Genomic DNA, 15,654 nt, shown 5'->3' on the forward strand with positions numbered 1-15,654 from the left:
CCAGAACAGGATTCCACCTGTCTCTCATATCTGCGCTCCTTACTCCTTAAATAGAAACCAGCTTGACGGCATCTAAATTAAATTATGTTCCCCCTTGCAGAACATTTTGTCATATAAAGAAAATACCATATGTTTTTCTTCTTCTTGATTATCCTATTTTTGATCATTTTAATATGCTGGTCAGCTGTTGCGCACATGCCTTAAACTAAGAGATTCAAACCTTTGCACCTCAGTTTAAGACTTATCAACATTTTTACTTCAGGGTATGGTTTTAATGATGTATTTGGTCTGTTAAGAAACAACATTTCCTAATCTCTTAACCATGGTCTTGCATACTTCCTTTCCCTCTTGTGTAAATTCCCTCCCTTTGACAGCATTAGCTGTCAAGTTGAATTACGCCCCACTGCTAACGCTCATCGCGGGTAGCTTGAATCTAGAGTTTGAAACGGAAGTTTTGAAGCTGTTTTGCAAATGCTAACTACCGTATTTTTCGCTCTATAGGTCACACCCGACCATAGGACGCACCTTGTTTTAGAGGGGGAGAACAAGAAAAAAATAATCTCCCCCTCTCTGCTCAGCGCCCCTTCAGCGAAGCGGCAGGAGAAACAGAGCCCCTTCCATTTCTCCTCCCGCTTCGCTGAAGGATCGCTGCGCAGGTCTCCCTCTCTGCTGAAGCCAGGAGAGTCTTGCTCTCCCGGCTTCAGTAAAAGGAACCTGAAGCCTCCGGAGCACAGCGGGACCTCCTGCTGCGCTCCAGAGGCTTCATGTTGCTTTTGCTGAAGCCTGGATAGCAAGAGGGGTCGGTGCACACCGACCCCTCTCGCTCTCCAGGCTTCAGCAAAAGCAACGTGAAGCCTGGAGAGCGCAGAGGGAGCGCTCCCTCTGTACTTCGAAGGCTTTGTGTTGCTATCGCTGAAGCCAAGGAGCCTGCATTTGCTCCATAGGACGCACACACATTCCCCCTTAATTTTTGGAGGGGGGAAAGTGCGTCCTATGGAGCAAAAAATACGGTAGATAATATCATGCATGCAGTGCAAGGAGGAGTGTGCAAACCTGCAAGGTCCTTGCGCAGTTTTACTCTGAAGCAGCATTTTTACTAATTTTTTCTTGGTAGCCGACCATGATGGCTGGGGCAACCCAGTCAGATGGGTGGCATAAAAATTATTGCTATTACTACTATTACTATTAGTTTGTTGGGACCACTCTTGTATAGTTGTCAGTCTTGTGGATGACAAATGGTGTCAGGGCCTGGCTGGACAAAGAGGAGTGATGGGGGGCACCAGCCTGTGAACCCCCCCCCCAAGGGAACCCCCAGAGGAGGAAGGCTCCTATTGGTGGTGGGACACTGAGGAGAGATTGGAGGGTGAAGATTGGGAGCAGGTCCCACATACTGAAAGGGCAACAGGGTTCAGTGAGCAGGAGGAGCCTGGGACAGGGAGCAGTTCAGACTCTGAGTCTGAAGCAGAGGAGGGGAGTCAAGGGGCTGCTGGAGAATCCAGCGAGTCTCCATCTCTTGCTGCGGCAAGCTCTCCTCCCCCTGCAAGAACTCACAGAGTATTGAAAAGAAGTCAGAGGTGCGCAGACGCAGTTTGAGACTGCTTGGGAAACATCAGGGAGACGTGAAGCCTTAGAGAGGTTTGGAAGGGAGTCCTGACAACTGCCCCATAGCGGCAAGACCTACTGGGAAGGGCTGTTGAGTTGTATTCTGTTTCCTTGAATAAAGAGTTAACTTCACTGACAAGAGATCTGCTTCCTTTATTGCTGACCTGCCTCTGACTCCAGCCCTGAGAAGTGATACTTCAGTCTCCTTTCTGCCTTAAATATAAATAAATTCAGAGAGTGGCTCATTTAAATTGACACAGGAAGGGCTTCCAATAAGCATTGTGATATTTTCAAGTGAAAGTTGGCACTTTTTAAAAACAACAACGTCCCGAGGAATAATCTCCCTTCTTGCACACTCCTTGGTTGCTTGCATTCAGATGCAATGCCAGCGATATACCATGGTGAGGACCTTAGTACGTCCACAAGCTGTATGCACAAGACTAAGCCATGGGTCAGCAAACTTTTTCAGCAGGGGGCCAGTCCCTCAGACCTTGTGGGGGTCCAGACTATATTTTTTTTTGAGGGGGGGTGAATGAATTCCTATGCCCCACAAATAACCCAGAGGTGCATTTTAAGTAAAAGGACACATTCTACTCATGTAAAAACACGCTGATTCCCGGACCGTCTGCAGGCCAGATTTAGAAGGCGATTGGGCCGCATCTGGCCCCCGGGCCTTAGTTTGCCTACCCATGGACTAAGCATTCCCACATCCTCCCTTCCTAAAGTAAGGAAATAAACAGTTGGACGGCTTAGGATTACATGTGAAGCAGCTCTCATGGTTTGGTTCCCCACTTGAAAGAAGGTAGGAACAAAGCATTCATACATAATGTTGTGTCTGAATACAACTTGCTTGTACGCAAAGGACTTTCCCCTCTGCAGGTGCCCTGTGTCACCCGTAAATCTGCTCCAGAGAGTTGGGGAACCCCCATAACAAATTTAGAGGGTGCATAATGCTTTTTAATATGTGGTGTTCTATTATGTTTTTATATACCGTATTTTTCGCTCTATAAGACGCACCAGACCACAAGACGCACCTAGTTTTTGGAGGAGGAAAACAAGAAAAAAAATATTCTGAATCTCAGAAGCCAGAACAGCAAGAGGGATCACTGCACAGTGAAACCAGCAATCCCTCCTGCTGTTCTGGCTTCTGTGATAGCTGCACAGCCTGCATTCGCTCCATAAGACGCACACACATTTCCCCTTACATTTTAAGAGGGAAAAAGTGAGTCTTAAAGAGCAAAAAATATGGTATGTTTTAAGGCACTCGGAGTGGCTGTGGCAACCCAGTTAGATGGGCAGGGTGGACATAATAAAACTATTACTATTAATCAGGTTAAAATGATGGAAGTCCTGTTGCGCATGGATTTACAACGCATTGTTGAATACAACAATGTTTGATCACTTACCTCTTCAAGCAAGGATGTCTCTTAAAGAATTGTCCAAAAACTCTAAAAGGACCCCAGACAGTTAAGTCCAGTCATGAACGACTCTGGGGTTGCAGCGCTCATCTCACTCTACTGGCCGAGGGAGCCGATGTTTGTCCACAGACAGTTTTTCTGGGTCATGTGGACAGCATGACTAAGCCGCTTCTGGCACAACCAGAGCAGCGCATGGAAACACCGTTTACCTTCCCTCCGGAGCAGTACCTATTTAGCTACTTGCACTTTGAAGTGCTTTTGAACTGCTAGGTTGGCAGGAGTAGGGACCAAGCAATGGGATTGTGGCATTCGTACGAAGCCCCCGGTCGTCTCACGGACTATTGACCCGTACACTACTAATCCGCTGCCACCAACCTGGTCCTGCCTGGTAAAATCACTTCAGTCTCAGTCAGCTTTTCAATTAATAAAGAAGAGTGTATTTCATTTCAGACACAAACAAAACTTTTACAGCATTCCAAACGTCGTTGCTCTTTACTTTCTTAGTCTTATTTCCCTCTCTCTATCTTTTCTACCACCCCACATTCAAAAACCAACTGCCCTAACTGCCTCTCTATTACCAACTGCCTTTTCCAACCAGCCAACCCACAAAATCCAACCAACAACCCACCCACAACTCCCAGAACTGATTTTATAAACCCACTGACTCCACCCCCGTGGGTCCTTTCTTTGCAGCCTAGTTAACTATTCCCCTCCAGCACACTCTCATACATGTTAACGTCACAGGGAGTTCACTCCGTTGCGGGGATTCGAACCGCCAACCTTCTGATCGGCAAGTCCTAGGCTCTGTGGTTTAGACCCGCGTTCCTTCCAAAAAGCCTACTCTGGATTAATTTATCGGTTCTTTAATATTTTTCTTGACAAATGTCATGAGACCTGACTTGGCAAAATTGCTCCTTTGAAAGGCAAGTAGAATGTTTGCATAACTGTCTTGAATGAAAGATTTTGGTGACGTTCAGCTGAATTTACTACTATTTTTGCGGAACATTTGTATTTGAAACAAATTGAGCATATTTACAACTTGCAAATTGTATACGTTATTTGGCTGTGAATTGGACAAGAGAGGTCATTAAAGTTTTTTGAGCTCTTTACTCTTAATACTGAGAAGTATGTTGGGGAATTCTTTATGCTAATTCTAGGAGGTTTTTTGACACACCCCCAACCAAATATTACTGATAAATATAGTTGTTTAAGTGTTTGCGTCAACTTTTAAATTCTTTGAGTTCGGTGTTGGTGCACAATCAGCAACCTACTTTTGTCTTTTCACTTAATTAAAATAATTTAAATTATATATGTTTATACATATATAAATGTTACACAATAAAAGAGAGGAAATTAAAAATTTAAAAACACAATAAAGCGATGTTAATGTTGAAACGCTACATAATAAAAACAAGGAAGTAATGGGTTTATGTTGCCAGAAAACACTTAACTCAATCCACATGTCTATATTCCACATCTCAAATAAGTATTTAAGACCAGAGGCTATCATATAAAACTGTAGGGTTATTATGTTGGTTACAGAAGGGTTTGTATAACATGTAGTTTTGAAAATATCCTTGCTTCTGTTATTTTGTTTTATTCAAACCACGATTAAGTTTACTTTTGATGTCTTATACTGCATTGAAGTGGAACTTCCTGGTGATAACCACACAAAAATTCATTTGAAAATTATCTTGAAAGAATTCGGAATCAGAGTATAAATGCAGAATAGATAAGTATAGCAGACATTCTTACTCAAAAAATAAACACAAACAATTCATTTGAAACATTTCCTTAAATATTCAGAATTGGAGTATAAATGTAGAATAGACAAGTATTAACAGACAGTCTCACTAAAAAAAATAAACAATCAACATTATCAAATGAGATGTTTTACGTGAAGTGATTCATAAATGAATTGAAATGAAGTAAATGATGAAAAAAGTAAGCTATACTAATTTGGAAATGTCTCTTTTTCCTAATGTACCTGTTTCTTCCCCATTACTGTGTTGTTGTTGTTGTTTTTTGTGTGTGTGTGTGTACATATGTGTGTGTGTGTGTGTGTGTGTGTGTGTGTATTTTTCCCCTCCAATGGCGAACCAGATGCCTTTTGGTAGTAGTTGCAAGCAGGACTTCAAAATTCAATACCTAATTTAGGTAACTCCAAATAACTTACTTTGCATTCCTACCTTCAGGATTCTTGGGCTTTATATCCGTGGCATTGAGGAGAACAGCCGAACTAAGAGGGATGGACTTTTACTTGAAAATGAGTGTATTGTGAAAATTAACGACACAGAACTTGCAGATAAAACCTTTGCACAGTGAGTTTTGCCGAATTGTTTTATTCTGTTATCCTGAGGAATTTATGCCGCGCACATCAATTCAGACTTCCAAAAGTCAGTTTTACAATGTTGGCTATGATTAAAATACTACAATTCTTCCTCGGAAGCTTATGAAGTAAAATAAAATAAATTAAATTCTAGTAGCGTCACATTGGGGATAGAATATCTGATCTTCTGTTGCTGTAGAGACTGACTGTAAGTGGAACGTTTTATTAGCCACTTGGGAAAGTGCTATTTAATAATCCAACTAAGAGACTCATATGGGACGCGGGTGGTGCTGTGAGTTAAACCACAGAGCCTAGGACTTGCCGATCAGAAGGTTGGCGGTTTGAATCCCCGCAACGGGGTGAGCTCCCATCTAAGTGCAAGTAGATAAATAGGTACCAGTCTGGCGGGAAGGTAAATGGCGTCGGCCATGACTGGACCTAATGGTCAGGAGTCCCTTTCCCTAAGAGACTCATAACCTGATCCCAGTGATAAAACATAAATAATTTCATCAATCTGGGTTGGGGTTTTTAAGAAAACCCTTTTTGGGTAAGTTACCTATAGGTCGGGATGCCATCAAGGAGGGGCCGAAGGCTTCCCCCAAAAATTTTAGGAGGGAATATTGAGGAGGGGCCCTCAATATTCCATGACAATGTGCACATGTCGTGCAACGTGCTGACATCATGTGTGCAAGCCACGAGGTGTGTGCACAACACATCAACATGTTGTGCGCACTGGCCCCTCAGTCATGGGGGCAAGCCAGAATGCTTCCTATAGGTAGCTTAGTAGGCTAGAAATTCATTTCTGATAGAATTTTTAGGACTCACAATTTGTTAGATCTAGTCATTACTTTTTAAAGCATAGCCAGTTACTTTATTCTTGATTATTATTTTTAGTGTTGTTCAAGGAATTTCTGCTGATTTATCTATTATTATTATTATTATTATTATTATTATTATTATTATTATTATTATTATTATTATTATTATTTGTATGCGGGTCTTATAATAATTAGGGATACAGCATTTACCAGAATTTTAGATTTTTAAAAAAGTGCTTTAAAAGATTTTTTTTCCAATTATTCATGCAGTAGTTTTTGATGTTATAATGCTCATGTATAAAAATGTAAAGTAATTTATTCATAAAACACATATTTATTAAATATGGTGGATGGTGACATCCCAAAAGAGATATATTCTACCATAAGAAATATGATGAATTTACTTTTTCTCTTGTTTAGTGATCTGTTTATTGTTGCGAGCTCCTTTTTTTGTTTCTGGTATTTTTAACTTTGTTTTTTAAATAATTCCATGCAAACAAAAAAAGAAGTCTCTCTCTCCCTCAAACACACCCCAAAATGAAAGCTGTGATGAAGGATGTGTTTTGTGTAAAACTAAAATAGGTCTTTCTTTGGAATCACTGAATTTTATTCACATGAAAATGTTTAATTTTCTGTGTGTGTGTGTGCGTGCGCATATATGTATATGTTTGTATGTGTGTGTGTGTGTGTGTGTGTGTGTATACACACGTATACAGTGGTACCTCTGGTTATGTACTTAATTCATTCTGGAGGTCCGTTCTTAACCTGAAACTGTTCTTAACCTGAGGTACCACTTTAGCTAATAGGGCCTCCTGCTGCTGCTGCACGATTTCTGTTCTCATCCTGAAGCAAAGTTCTTAACCCAAGGTACTATTTCTGGGTTAGCGGAGTCTGTAACCTGAAGCGTATGTAACCTGAGGTACCACTGTATGTGTATATATATATTTATGTGTGTGTGTGTATATGTGTGTGTGTGTGTATGAACACACAAGTTGCACACATAGTAGTACTTTGGGGAGTCATTGTGTTGCAGTGGATACCATCCTGGGGTTTGTGTGGGAATCCCTGATCCTCTATGGTGCTCCTTTGATAACAATAGGTCCTTCTAGCTCAGTGAGGAATGCTTATCTCACAATTCTGAGCAGAAAATGAGGCTAGAGCTCTGTAAACTGAAGGGGAAAATGAAGTGCTATAAAAGTGGGAAATAGCAAAGATTTTTGTCAAAGAAAGCCAACTGCAAAGTGACAACAATTTTTTGCAAGAACGAAAAGCAACTCTTTGGAAAGAATCTTTAAAAGCCTTTTCTGCAAGGCAACTTCCAAGTTGTCCCCGTGTGCGTTTAGCATGGCCTACAATTTCCAGATCTTCATACGTTTCTCCTGTGTCTTGTTTCCTCAAGAGCGCAAGATATCTTTCGGCTAGCCATGAAATACCAGACTATCGTCTTGGAAGTGGTTCCTCCACACAGCCGTGAACAATATGAAAAGTCCGCCATCGCACCTTTATATCCAGCAGATAACGCGGAACACGTTTCGAGAGCAAAGGTTCCACCTCCCATCTATGCAAAGCCAGTGACAAGGGAAGTGGACTTGTCCGGAACAAACCACTCGGAGTCTGGGCTGCATCCCGCCAAGAGTCCCAACTTTTCAAGAGTTAGTAGGAAGCCATCATCACCCACCTTATCGCCCCTGATGGGTTTCGGCAGCAAGAAGAATGCAAAAAGGATAAGGATAGATCTCAAGAAAGGTCTGTTAAACCTCCTCCTGATGTTTTTTAAAATGACTTTCATATCTAGTGGTACCTTGGTTCTCAAACTTACCGTATTCTTCACTCTATAAGACACAGTTTCCCCCTCTTAAAAAGTAAGGGGAAATGTGTGTGCGTCTTATGGAGTGAATGTAGGATGCGAGGCTAAGCCAGAAGCGCAGTGCTTCCTCTAGCTGTTCTAGCTTCTGGCTTAGCCACATGAAGCCTCCGCAGGGCAGTGGGGAGCCTTCATCCCGCTGCCCTGCGGAGGCTTCGTGCGGCTATCCCTGGCTTTTGCGGGAGGTGGGGGAAGGGACAGAGCGAGCGGCTCTGTCCCTTCCCCCATGTTATGTACTGAAGTTCTTACCCTGGGCCAGCAGGGGGATACTGTAGATAGTTATGGAAATGTAGGATCGAAAGTGACATTCAGTGATTGGATAGTTTTAGAAAGTTGTTACAGTAACGTGGTACTGGAGCTCTATATAAGCAGGCTGACTTAGCCCTTCAGCTCAGTTCTGTCCTGGCCTGTGAATAAACAAGAGCTTTTTGAAGAATCACTGTGTTGTCTGATATGTTCACCCACGACTTAACACCCCACCTCTCAGAAAAGCCCCCAAGAGCTGCGCTCCCTTTAAAGAGTGTGCGGCTCTTGCGGGAGGTGGGGGGAAAGCCAGGAGGCTTGTTTTCGCTGAAGGCAGGAGGGCAAGAGGGATCGGTGCTCACTGATCCTGCTCGCTCTCTTGGCTTCAAGGATAGCCCCGCAAAGCCTCCTGAGCAATGAGTGAGGAGTGCTCCCTCTTAGCTCAGGAGGCTTTGCGTTGCTCTCTTATTTCTTGTTTTCCTTCCCTAAAAACTAGTTGCGTCTTATGGTCCAGTGCGTCTAATGGAGCAGAAAATACGGTAATCCGTTCCGGAAGTGCGTTCCAAAACCAAAGCGTTCCAAAACCAAGGCACGCTTTCCCATAGAAAGTAATGCAAAAGGGATTAATCCATTCCAAACTCTTAAAAACAACCCCTGAAACAGAAATTTCGAATGAATTTTACAATGGAACGAGACCGTTGATCCATAAGACGAAAGCAATAAACAATGTACTTCAGTCACACAATCAATCAATCAATCAATCAGTAGCTGAACTGGGTTCCACACAGTCACAAAAACAAACAAAAAAGCTGCAAAAACAAAAATGCAAAATAAATAGCAGAAAGAGACAGACCTCAGTGTAACACTCAAATGGAATTGTGGCATTCAAAATGGAAGTGTAACACCCAAAACAGAGCATGTCCAGCTTCCGAAAAAAGTTCGCAAACTGGAACACTTTCTTCCAGGTTTGCAGTGTTTGGGTTCCAAGTTGTTTGAGTACCAAGGCGTTTGAGAACCAAGGTACCACTGTATTTGTGCTCGTACTTGATTAAGATGCTGCAAAAGTAGTGTGAGATTCAAATATTTTTGTGTGTGTCTCCACTTTAGGCCCTGAAGGACTTGGTTTCACTGTGGTTACCAGAGATTCCTCAGTTCATGGTCCGGGTCCTATATTTGTGAAAAGCATTTTACCTCGTGGAGCAGCAGTAAAAGATGGCCGCTTGCAGTCGGGAGACAGAATACTGGAGGTTTGGAAAATGTTCATTTGCAGCTCACCACAAAAAGTTATCTTTTAGTGGGTTTAAGTGCAGTGGATCATTTTTTTTAAAAAAAAAAACCAATTGATATTAATACTTGGAGCAGATCCATTGAAGTAAATGGACGCGATGAGCATAGGTCCATTAATTTCAATGGGTAAACTCTGCGCAGATAATAGGGTACCAGATGTGTGCATTTTAGGGCACTTCTTAATGTTGACTAACAGAACATGTGATGAAAGGGAACTTTCCCTCCCTGCGGAACGCCCTCCCACCAGATGTGAAGGAAATAAGCAGCTATCCTATCTTTAAAAGACATCTGAAGGCAGCCCTGTTTAGGGAAAATTTTAATATTTAATGCTGTACTGGTTTTAACACTTGATTGGGAGCCGCCCAGAGTGGCTGGGAGACTCAGCCAGATGGGCGGGGTATAAATAATAAATTATTATTACTATTACTATTATTATTATTATTATTCAAACCTGGAAATGGAGGACGCAGGGGTGCAGAAAGGGGGTGCAGTGGGGGCAGTCCGCCCCGGTGGCTTGACAAAATCCCAGGCGGCACTCACTGTGGGGCCTGTAGCACACCCAAGCCATGCATCTCTCCTGGAAAAGACGTGGTTGGTTTGGCACCCGCAGGCTCCACATTGCCCAAACGGTCCGCCCGCCGCCTCCCCCACAGCTGTAGGGCAGCTGAGTGGGGGGAGGGAGGCAGATTCCTCAGAGGCCCCACCGAGCATCCTGCCCCAGCTGGCCCCGCCCCCAGGCCCCGCCCCATACGCCCAATTGGCTTGCTCTGCCACTGGGTGGGAGAGAGCTGGAGAGTCCTCACGACTCACGAGGAGACTCTCCCCAGAGGCTAAAGAGGACATCAGTGAGCGCAGGCTTTGTTTACGCTGCTCAGTCTCCCTGCGCAGTTCATGCGCAGAATAGTGCAGCAACAGTGCCTGCCCCAAAGCTTTGAAATATTTAGGATACATAATTTTTGGTATGGGTTGAAGAGAGAGCAGTAGAGGAGGTGTCTAAACAGAGTTTAGAGGGTCTCCCACATTGCACAATTTCATTTATGCATGCGGGGGCCTGGAATGTAAACCCTGTAGAAGTAGCAGGACGCCTATACTTGATGTTACTTCATCATGACCACCTGAGTTCAGTAGGACCTCTTCCAAGTGTATCACACACACACAAGCCAAGTTCTTTTTTACCTTTATCTCCTCCCCTCCATTCTCTTATTTATATTTTATGCATTTATTTACATTTTATACATTCTTTTTATTCATTGATTGATTTTGACAAAGTAATAATCATAAAAACAAAAATGTGCACCCCACCACCGAGACCATTCCATTATAACTACCCAACCTCCCAAAATTTCAACACCTCTTGCGATGGTTTGACCCCTTTCTGTGTTAACAGTACAAATCCTACAAACACTTTCCCTATCTCCTCCAAAATCATTTCTCCTTCATATTCCCTGTCTTACCTTAATGGCACATGTTAATTTATCAACAAACCAAGTTCTGATCCAGTGAAGGCTAAGTGGTGCACTGAATTCTGCAATGCACACACACTTAGGAGGCTGTAGTGATGAAAATATTCTGTTCTGTTCTGGGCCAGATCCAGACATCCATTAATTCAACAGCCAGTGACGGTGTAACGCTTGCATCCAACACTGTTAATAGGGCAGACTGCACTCATAAAGTTTCAGTAGGATATATTTCAAAACCTTCTGGTTAATTCCTCTTTTTTTCTCTTTTTTTTAAATGATATTTTATTAAGTTTCACAAAAATTAACAACAATAAAATTAACTCAAATCACAAAAACCAACAAACACATACATCAAAAAATACAAACAAAAAGACAGAATAACAAAAATAAAAAACATAAAAAAGAAAATTCAAGATTAAAAAAAGACTCTGTTTCCAATTAATAGCCTTCCAGATCTTATTTTCCTTGCTTCCACCCGCCTTCCTTTCATGTATTCCACTTTAAAATTAGTTCAGCAATTATCATATTATTCAAGTTCATCCTTTATCCTTCCCTTTATACTCTTATTTATCTTAATCACTAGAACCCCTTCATTTCATTTACAGTGCCCTTAGCATTCATAAATTTTGCAATGTTTTTGTAGGTAAACTTTAAACTTCTTCCAGTCCTCTTCCACCTGCTCTTCTCCTTGATCTCGGATTCTGCCGGTCATTTCTGCCAGTTCCATGTAGTCTATAACTTGCATCTGCCATACTTCCAGGGTCTGGTTAATTCCTCTTTTTTTCCCCCTATCTGTGTTTGTCTGCATCTTTTAGGTGAATGGTAGAGACATCACTGGGAGAACCCAGGAAGAGCTTGTCAGTATGTTGAGGAGCACAAAGCAAGGAGAGATCGTCTCCCTCACCATCGCTCGCCAGGAAGAAAGTTTTCTGCCCAGAGAACTGGTAATAGTCTTTGCATAGCAGAGTCCACAGGAGAAATATTTCGGTTAATCAGACGGCTGACATGGGAAATCTTAATTTGAGAAGTCAGTGTTTCTTACCACATCGGCAACTTGATGCCACAAGGCCCGTAACAGTTAGATTTTAACTTACTACATTTTGTCTTTATACTAGCATAACCAACAAGATACATGCATGAATTAAGCTGTATCTAAAATCAGAGAGTGAAATCTAGTGGGATATTGATGGAGAGCAGATTTTGTGTGTGCGGGGAATTGGGGGGGGGAGAGGAAACCATTACACAAGTGGATTTTCATTGCGCAGGTGGGCGGAAATCATTAGCTATCTCCCAGAGAATGACTAAAACTATATTATCCTTCATAAAGAAAAAAGAAATTAATCTGAAGCACAATTTCAAAGCTGGACATTTATGCCTTGTGAAATTACCATTCTAATGATGATGGTTAATAGTGAGTTTCTCTGTCATCCGGGGTGATGACAAAATACATGGCAGTGTACTTTAGCAATATAAATCTCCTCAAGGAGACAATTTATTTCATTTATCTGACCCTTCCTTCAAGGACAAGAGAGTGCAAACCCTGCAAAGTTAGGTTGGCATATTTGATAGGGACAGCTCTGAGTTCAGCCTAGTTGACAAGAGATTTGAAGCTGGGTTTTCCCCTGTCCTAATGCCACATTCTGGCCACTGCAACATACTGGGTACTATTCAACAAAGTTTTGCTCAGAGTAGACCCATTGGAATTAATGGGCCTAACTTCAGGCTTCGCCACACCTCAATTTGTCCCACCCCTTTCCTCTGGGGAAACCCAGAGTCAGATTGGGGGGGGGGATAATGATCTTTTGTTCTATTGGATACTATTTGTGTAGGGTTTTTATGTGAGTCACGTGGGTGCGCCCTTTATTTTTTTATATATACCGTGGTACCTTGGTTCTCAAACTTAATCCATTCCCGGAGTCTGTTTGACTCCCAAAACTGTTCAAAAACCAAGGCATGGCTTCTAATTGGCTGCAGGAGCTTCCTGCAGTCAAGTGGAAGTCGCACCAGAAATTCGGTTTCTGAAAAACATTCAGAAACCGGAACACTTCCTTCCGGGTTTGCGGCGTTTGGGAGCCAATTTGTTCAGCAACTAAGCCATTTGATAACCAAGGTACGACTGTATATTTAGTTTTATTGGCATTGTGAGAGATATGAGGGTCCAGAGCTTGGTTGGTTAGTTGCAGTATGGTTAGTTTGTTTGTGTGAGGGGGTGTGTGCCATATTAGTCATATTGATTTTTATGCTGTTGGGGGGATAGATCATTGTCTTGTGCTGTATATGTTTTGTTATTTTGCAGGACTGATGTCTAAAAGGGGTGGATTTGGGGGCATTCCCACCACATGTGGAGGTATGTGCCTGTAGTGGTGCAGCCTCTCCAGCATTTAGGTGACATGGTGTTAGGTACCACCTATAAATAAGTTTCAAAGTGAGTTCCCTTGTTTCGGCCGAGATGGATTTAAAAGGTGGTTTAGACCACAGCTTAGACCATTGGGTAGGGTTTATTTCGTAACCTATGTCATGCTCTCATTGGTCATTGTGGTGAGGGGGTTTGTAGGATTTTGGAGTAGTATTTTAGGCTCTAGACATTTTAAAGTGATTTTTTAAAGTGTCTTAAATATTTAATAGTTTCCTAGTCACCAATTTGGCAACGATATATTGCTGAATGATACTACAAAATTAGAGGATTGTTTAATTTTAAAATAACTTTCTATCAAAGAAATGCATAAAGAGGGGTTTTCAATATATAGAAGGTACTTTTCTGGAATATATATATCTGCTGTCACAGAAACAAACGTACCCTCTCTGGTCCCCTCCCTGTTATCTTGATGGATGTGTCTACTTTGTTATTTTTTAACTCAAAATCCAGTAGGATAAAGGAAGGGCAGAACTTCCTGCCTTTGTCTAATTTTCTCCTCTTGGAAGAAAAGAAAAACTGCCTTTGTTTTCTGGCTCCAAGAACTTACTTTTCATTTCATCAAGAACTTTATTTTAACTCGGTGTTGCACCTTCTAGCTTTACGTAATGCAGAAATGACCACCCTGAGTGTGTTTCCCCACATTTCCCCCTTTTGTTTACTTTTAGCACTCTTATCGTTGTTGGCTGGCTGTTTAGGCAGTGAGAACACACCATTGGCTGGTCGGCTGGTCAGTTGGTTGGCCGGCATACAGGAAAGCCCTAACGTAGGTCGAATTGTTGAGAAGTGACCCCCTTATCTTTTCACAGCTTCTGCCGCTGCTTCCTGAACACTTGTGTCTAGATAAGGCTACAGGCAGTAAGTGTGCCGAGCTGTGGGGGTTTTGGTAGTGAAGCTTTTGTTTGTCGTTTGCTTGCTCGAATGCTATTGCAGGGCTTTTAGCATCATTTTTAATGTCCCATATTGTCAATTTTTCCATTCAACAGCTTCCCTTGAGAGAGGGAAGGATGCACAGGTGGGTAGGCCTCATAGCAAGTATAATATAGGAATTTTAATGCATACTGTTTCGGTAGGTCACTCCACAACTACATGACACTGTGTGTTCAGTAGTCGACTGGCAGAAACAATGGCTTGCTTGATTTTGAGAGTGTGTTTTCAAACTTGTGCCATCTGAAATGAGTCTGTCTACAGCTTCTCCCCTCTGGAAAAAAATCGTAATATTGACAATGCTACTCTTGGTTTTCTTCCTTAAATATTGCATTATTATTTCCCTTGGCTATCCTGGGCCTAATATAAACCTTTACAAAAGAAGCAAATGACAAGTCCTAGTTTATAGGAGGTCACTTGTGGGTTCTCAGCCGCCCTACATCTGAGGGGGAGGCGGCGGGCAGACTGTTGGGGCAGCATGGAGCCTGTGGGTGCCCAGGCCACCATGTCACTCCCAGGAGAGACTCATGGCTTGGGCGCTGTAATGGCCTGGGATTCAGACTCGAATGCTGAACCTGAGGGATCCCAGCCTCCACAGGATTCCCCGCCTCCAGAACCAGCTGAGCCGGGGCTGGGGCTTGAGCCTAAAGGGTCCTCACCTGTGCCGGATCCTCAGGTGCAGGCACCAGCTGAGTCTGCTCTGGCTCCGGAGGTGATGGAGGACCCATTGCCTACAGGTGCTCCACTCTCAGCCCCGTCAGAGGAAGCTGAGGTTGCCTCTGCTCAGGGCAGAGAGGCGGAGGGAACTAAGTTCCTGCAGGAGGAGGGCTCGCCTCCAGGCCAGGAGAGGCGAGTTACCAGAAGATCAGGGCCGCCCTATGCCTCGGGGCAGATAAAAGCCGGCCAGTCCCAGTCCCAAGTTGCGGGAGCAACATTGTTGGTTGCTAGTTCCTGCCCGAACCCTGTCCTGCTTTCCTGCCTGAGCTCCTGACCCGCCCTGGCTCCCTGCTTGCATGCCTGTTCCTGACTTCACCCGACTCCCTGCCCTGCATCCAGCTTCAGCTATTGCGGACTGTGTCCACGTTGCATCTTTGACCACGAACCGGACTCGGACCGCGCCTCTCGGGTAACCCATGGGACCAGCACAGGCGTGCTGCAGGCCCCGCAGTGAGTGCCGCCCAGCATTTTGTCACCCCCCTGAGTGGTGACACCCAGGGTGACCCACCCCCACCGCACCCCCTTCCTCCGCCCCTGATGGTGGACACAAACGATCTACAAAACAAAGGCAGGATT

At 43.3% G+C, this 15,654-nt stretch overlaps 1 protein-coding gene across 2 annotated transcripts in view; it reads left to right on the forward strand.

Moving 5' to 3' along the window:
* Positions 1–15,654, forward strand: part of PARD3B (par-3 family cell polarity regulator beta) — a 582,358-nt gene that overhangs the window by 169,281 nt on the left and 397,423 nt on the right. For both annotated transcript variants that reach the window (XM_081906208.1, XM_081906209.1), the window contains exons 7-10: positions 5,216–5,341; positions 7,567–7,913; positions 9,382–9,521; positions 11,837–11,965. In XM_081906208.1, the coding sequence (XP_081762334.1) occupies positions 5,216–5,341; positions 7,567–7,913; positions 9,382–9,521; positions 11,837–11,965 (742 nt within the window). The remainder of the gene's footprint in view (positions 1–5,215; positions 5,342–7,566; positions 7,914–9,381; positions 9,522–11,836; positions 11,966–15,654) is intronic.

Source organism: Podarcis melisellensis (genome assembly GCF_964234715.1).
Source record: "Podarcis melisellensis genome assembly, chromosome: 1".
Lineage (NCBI taxonomy): Eukaryota > Metazoa > Chordata > Lepidosauria > Squamata > Lacertidae > Podarcis > Podarcis melisellensis.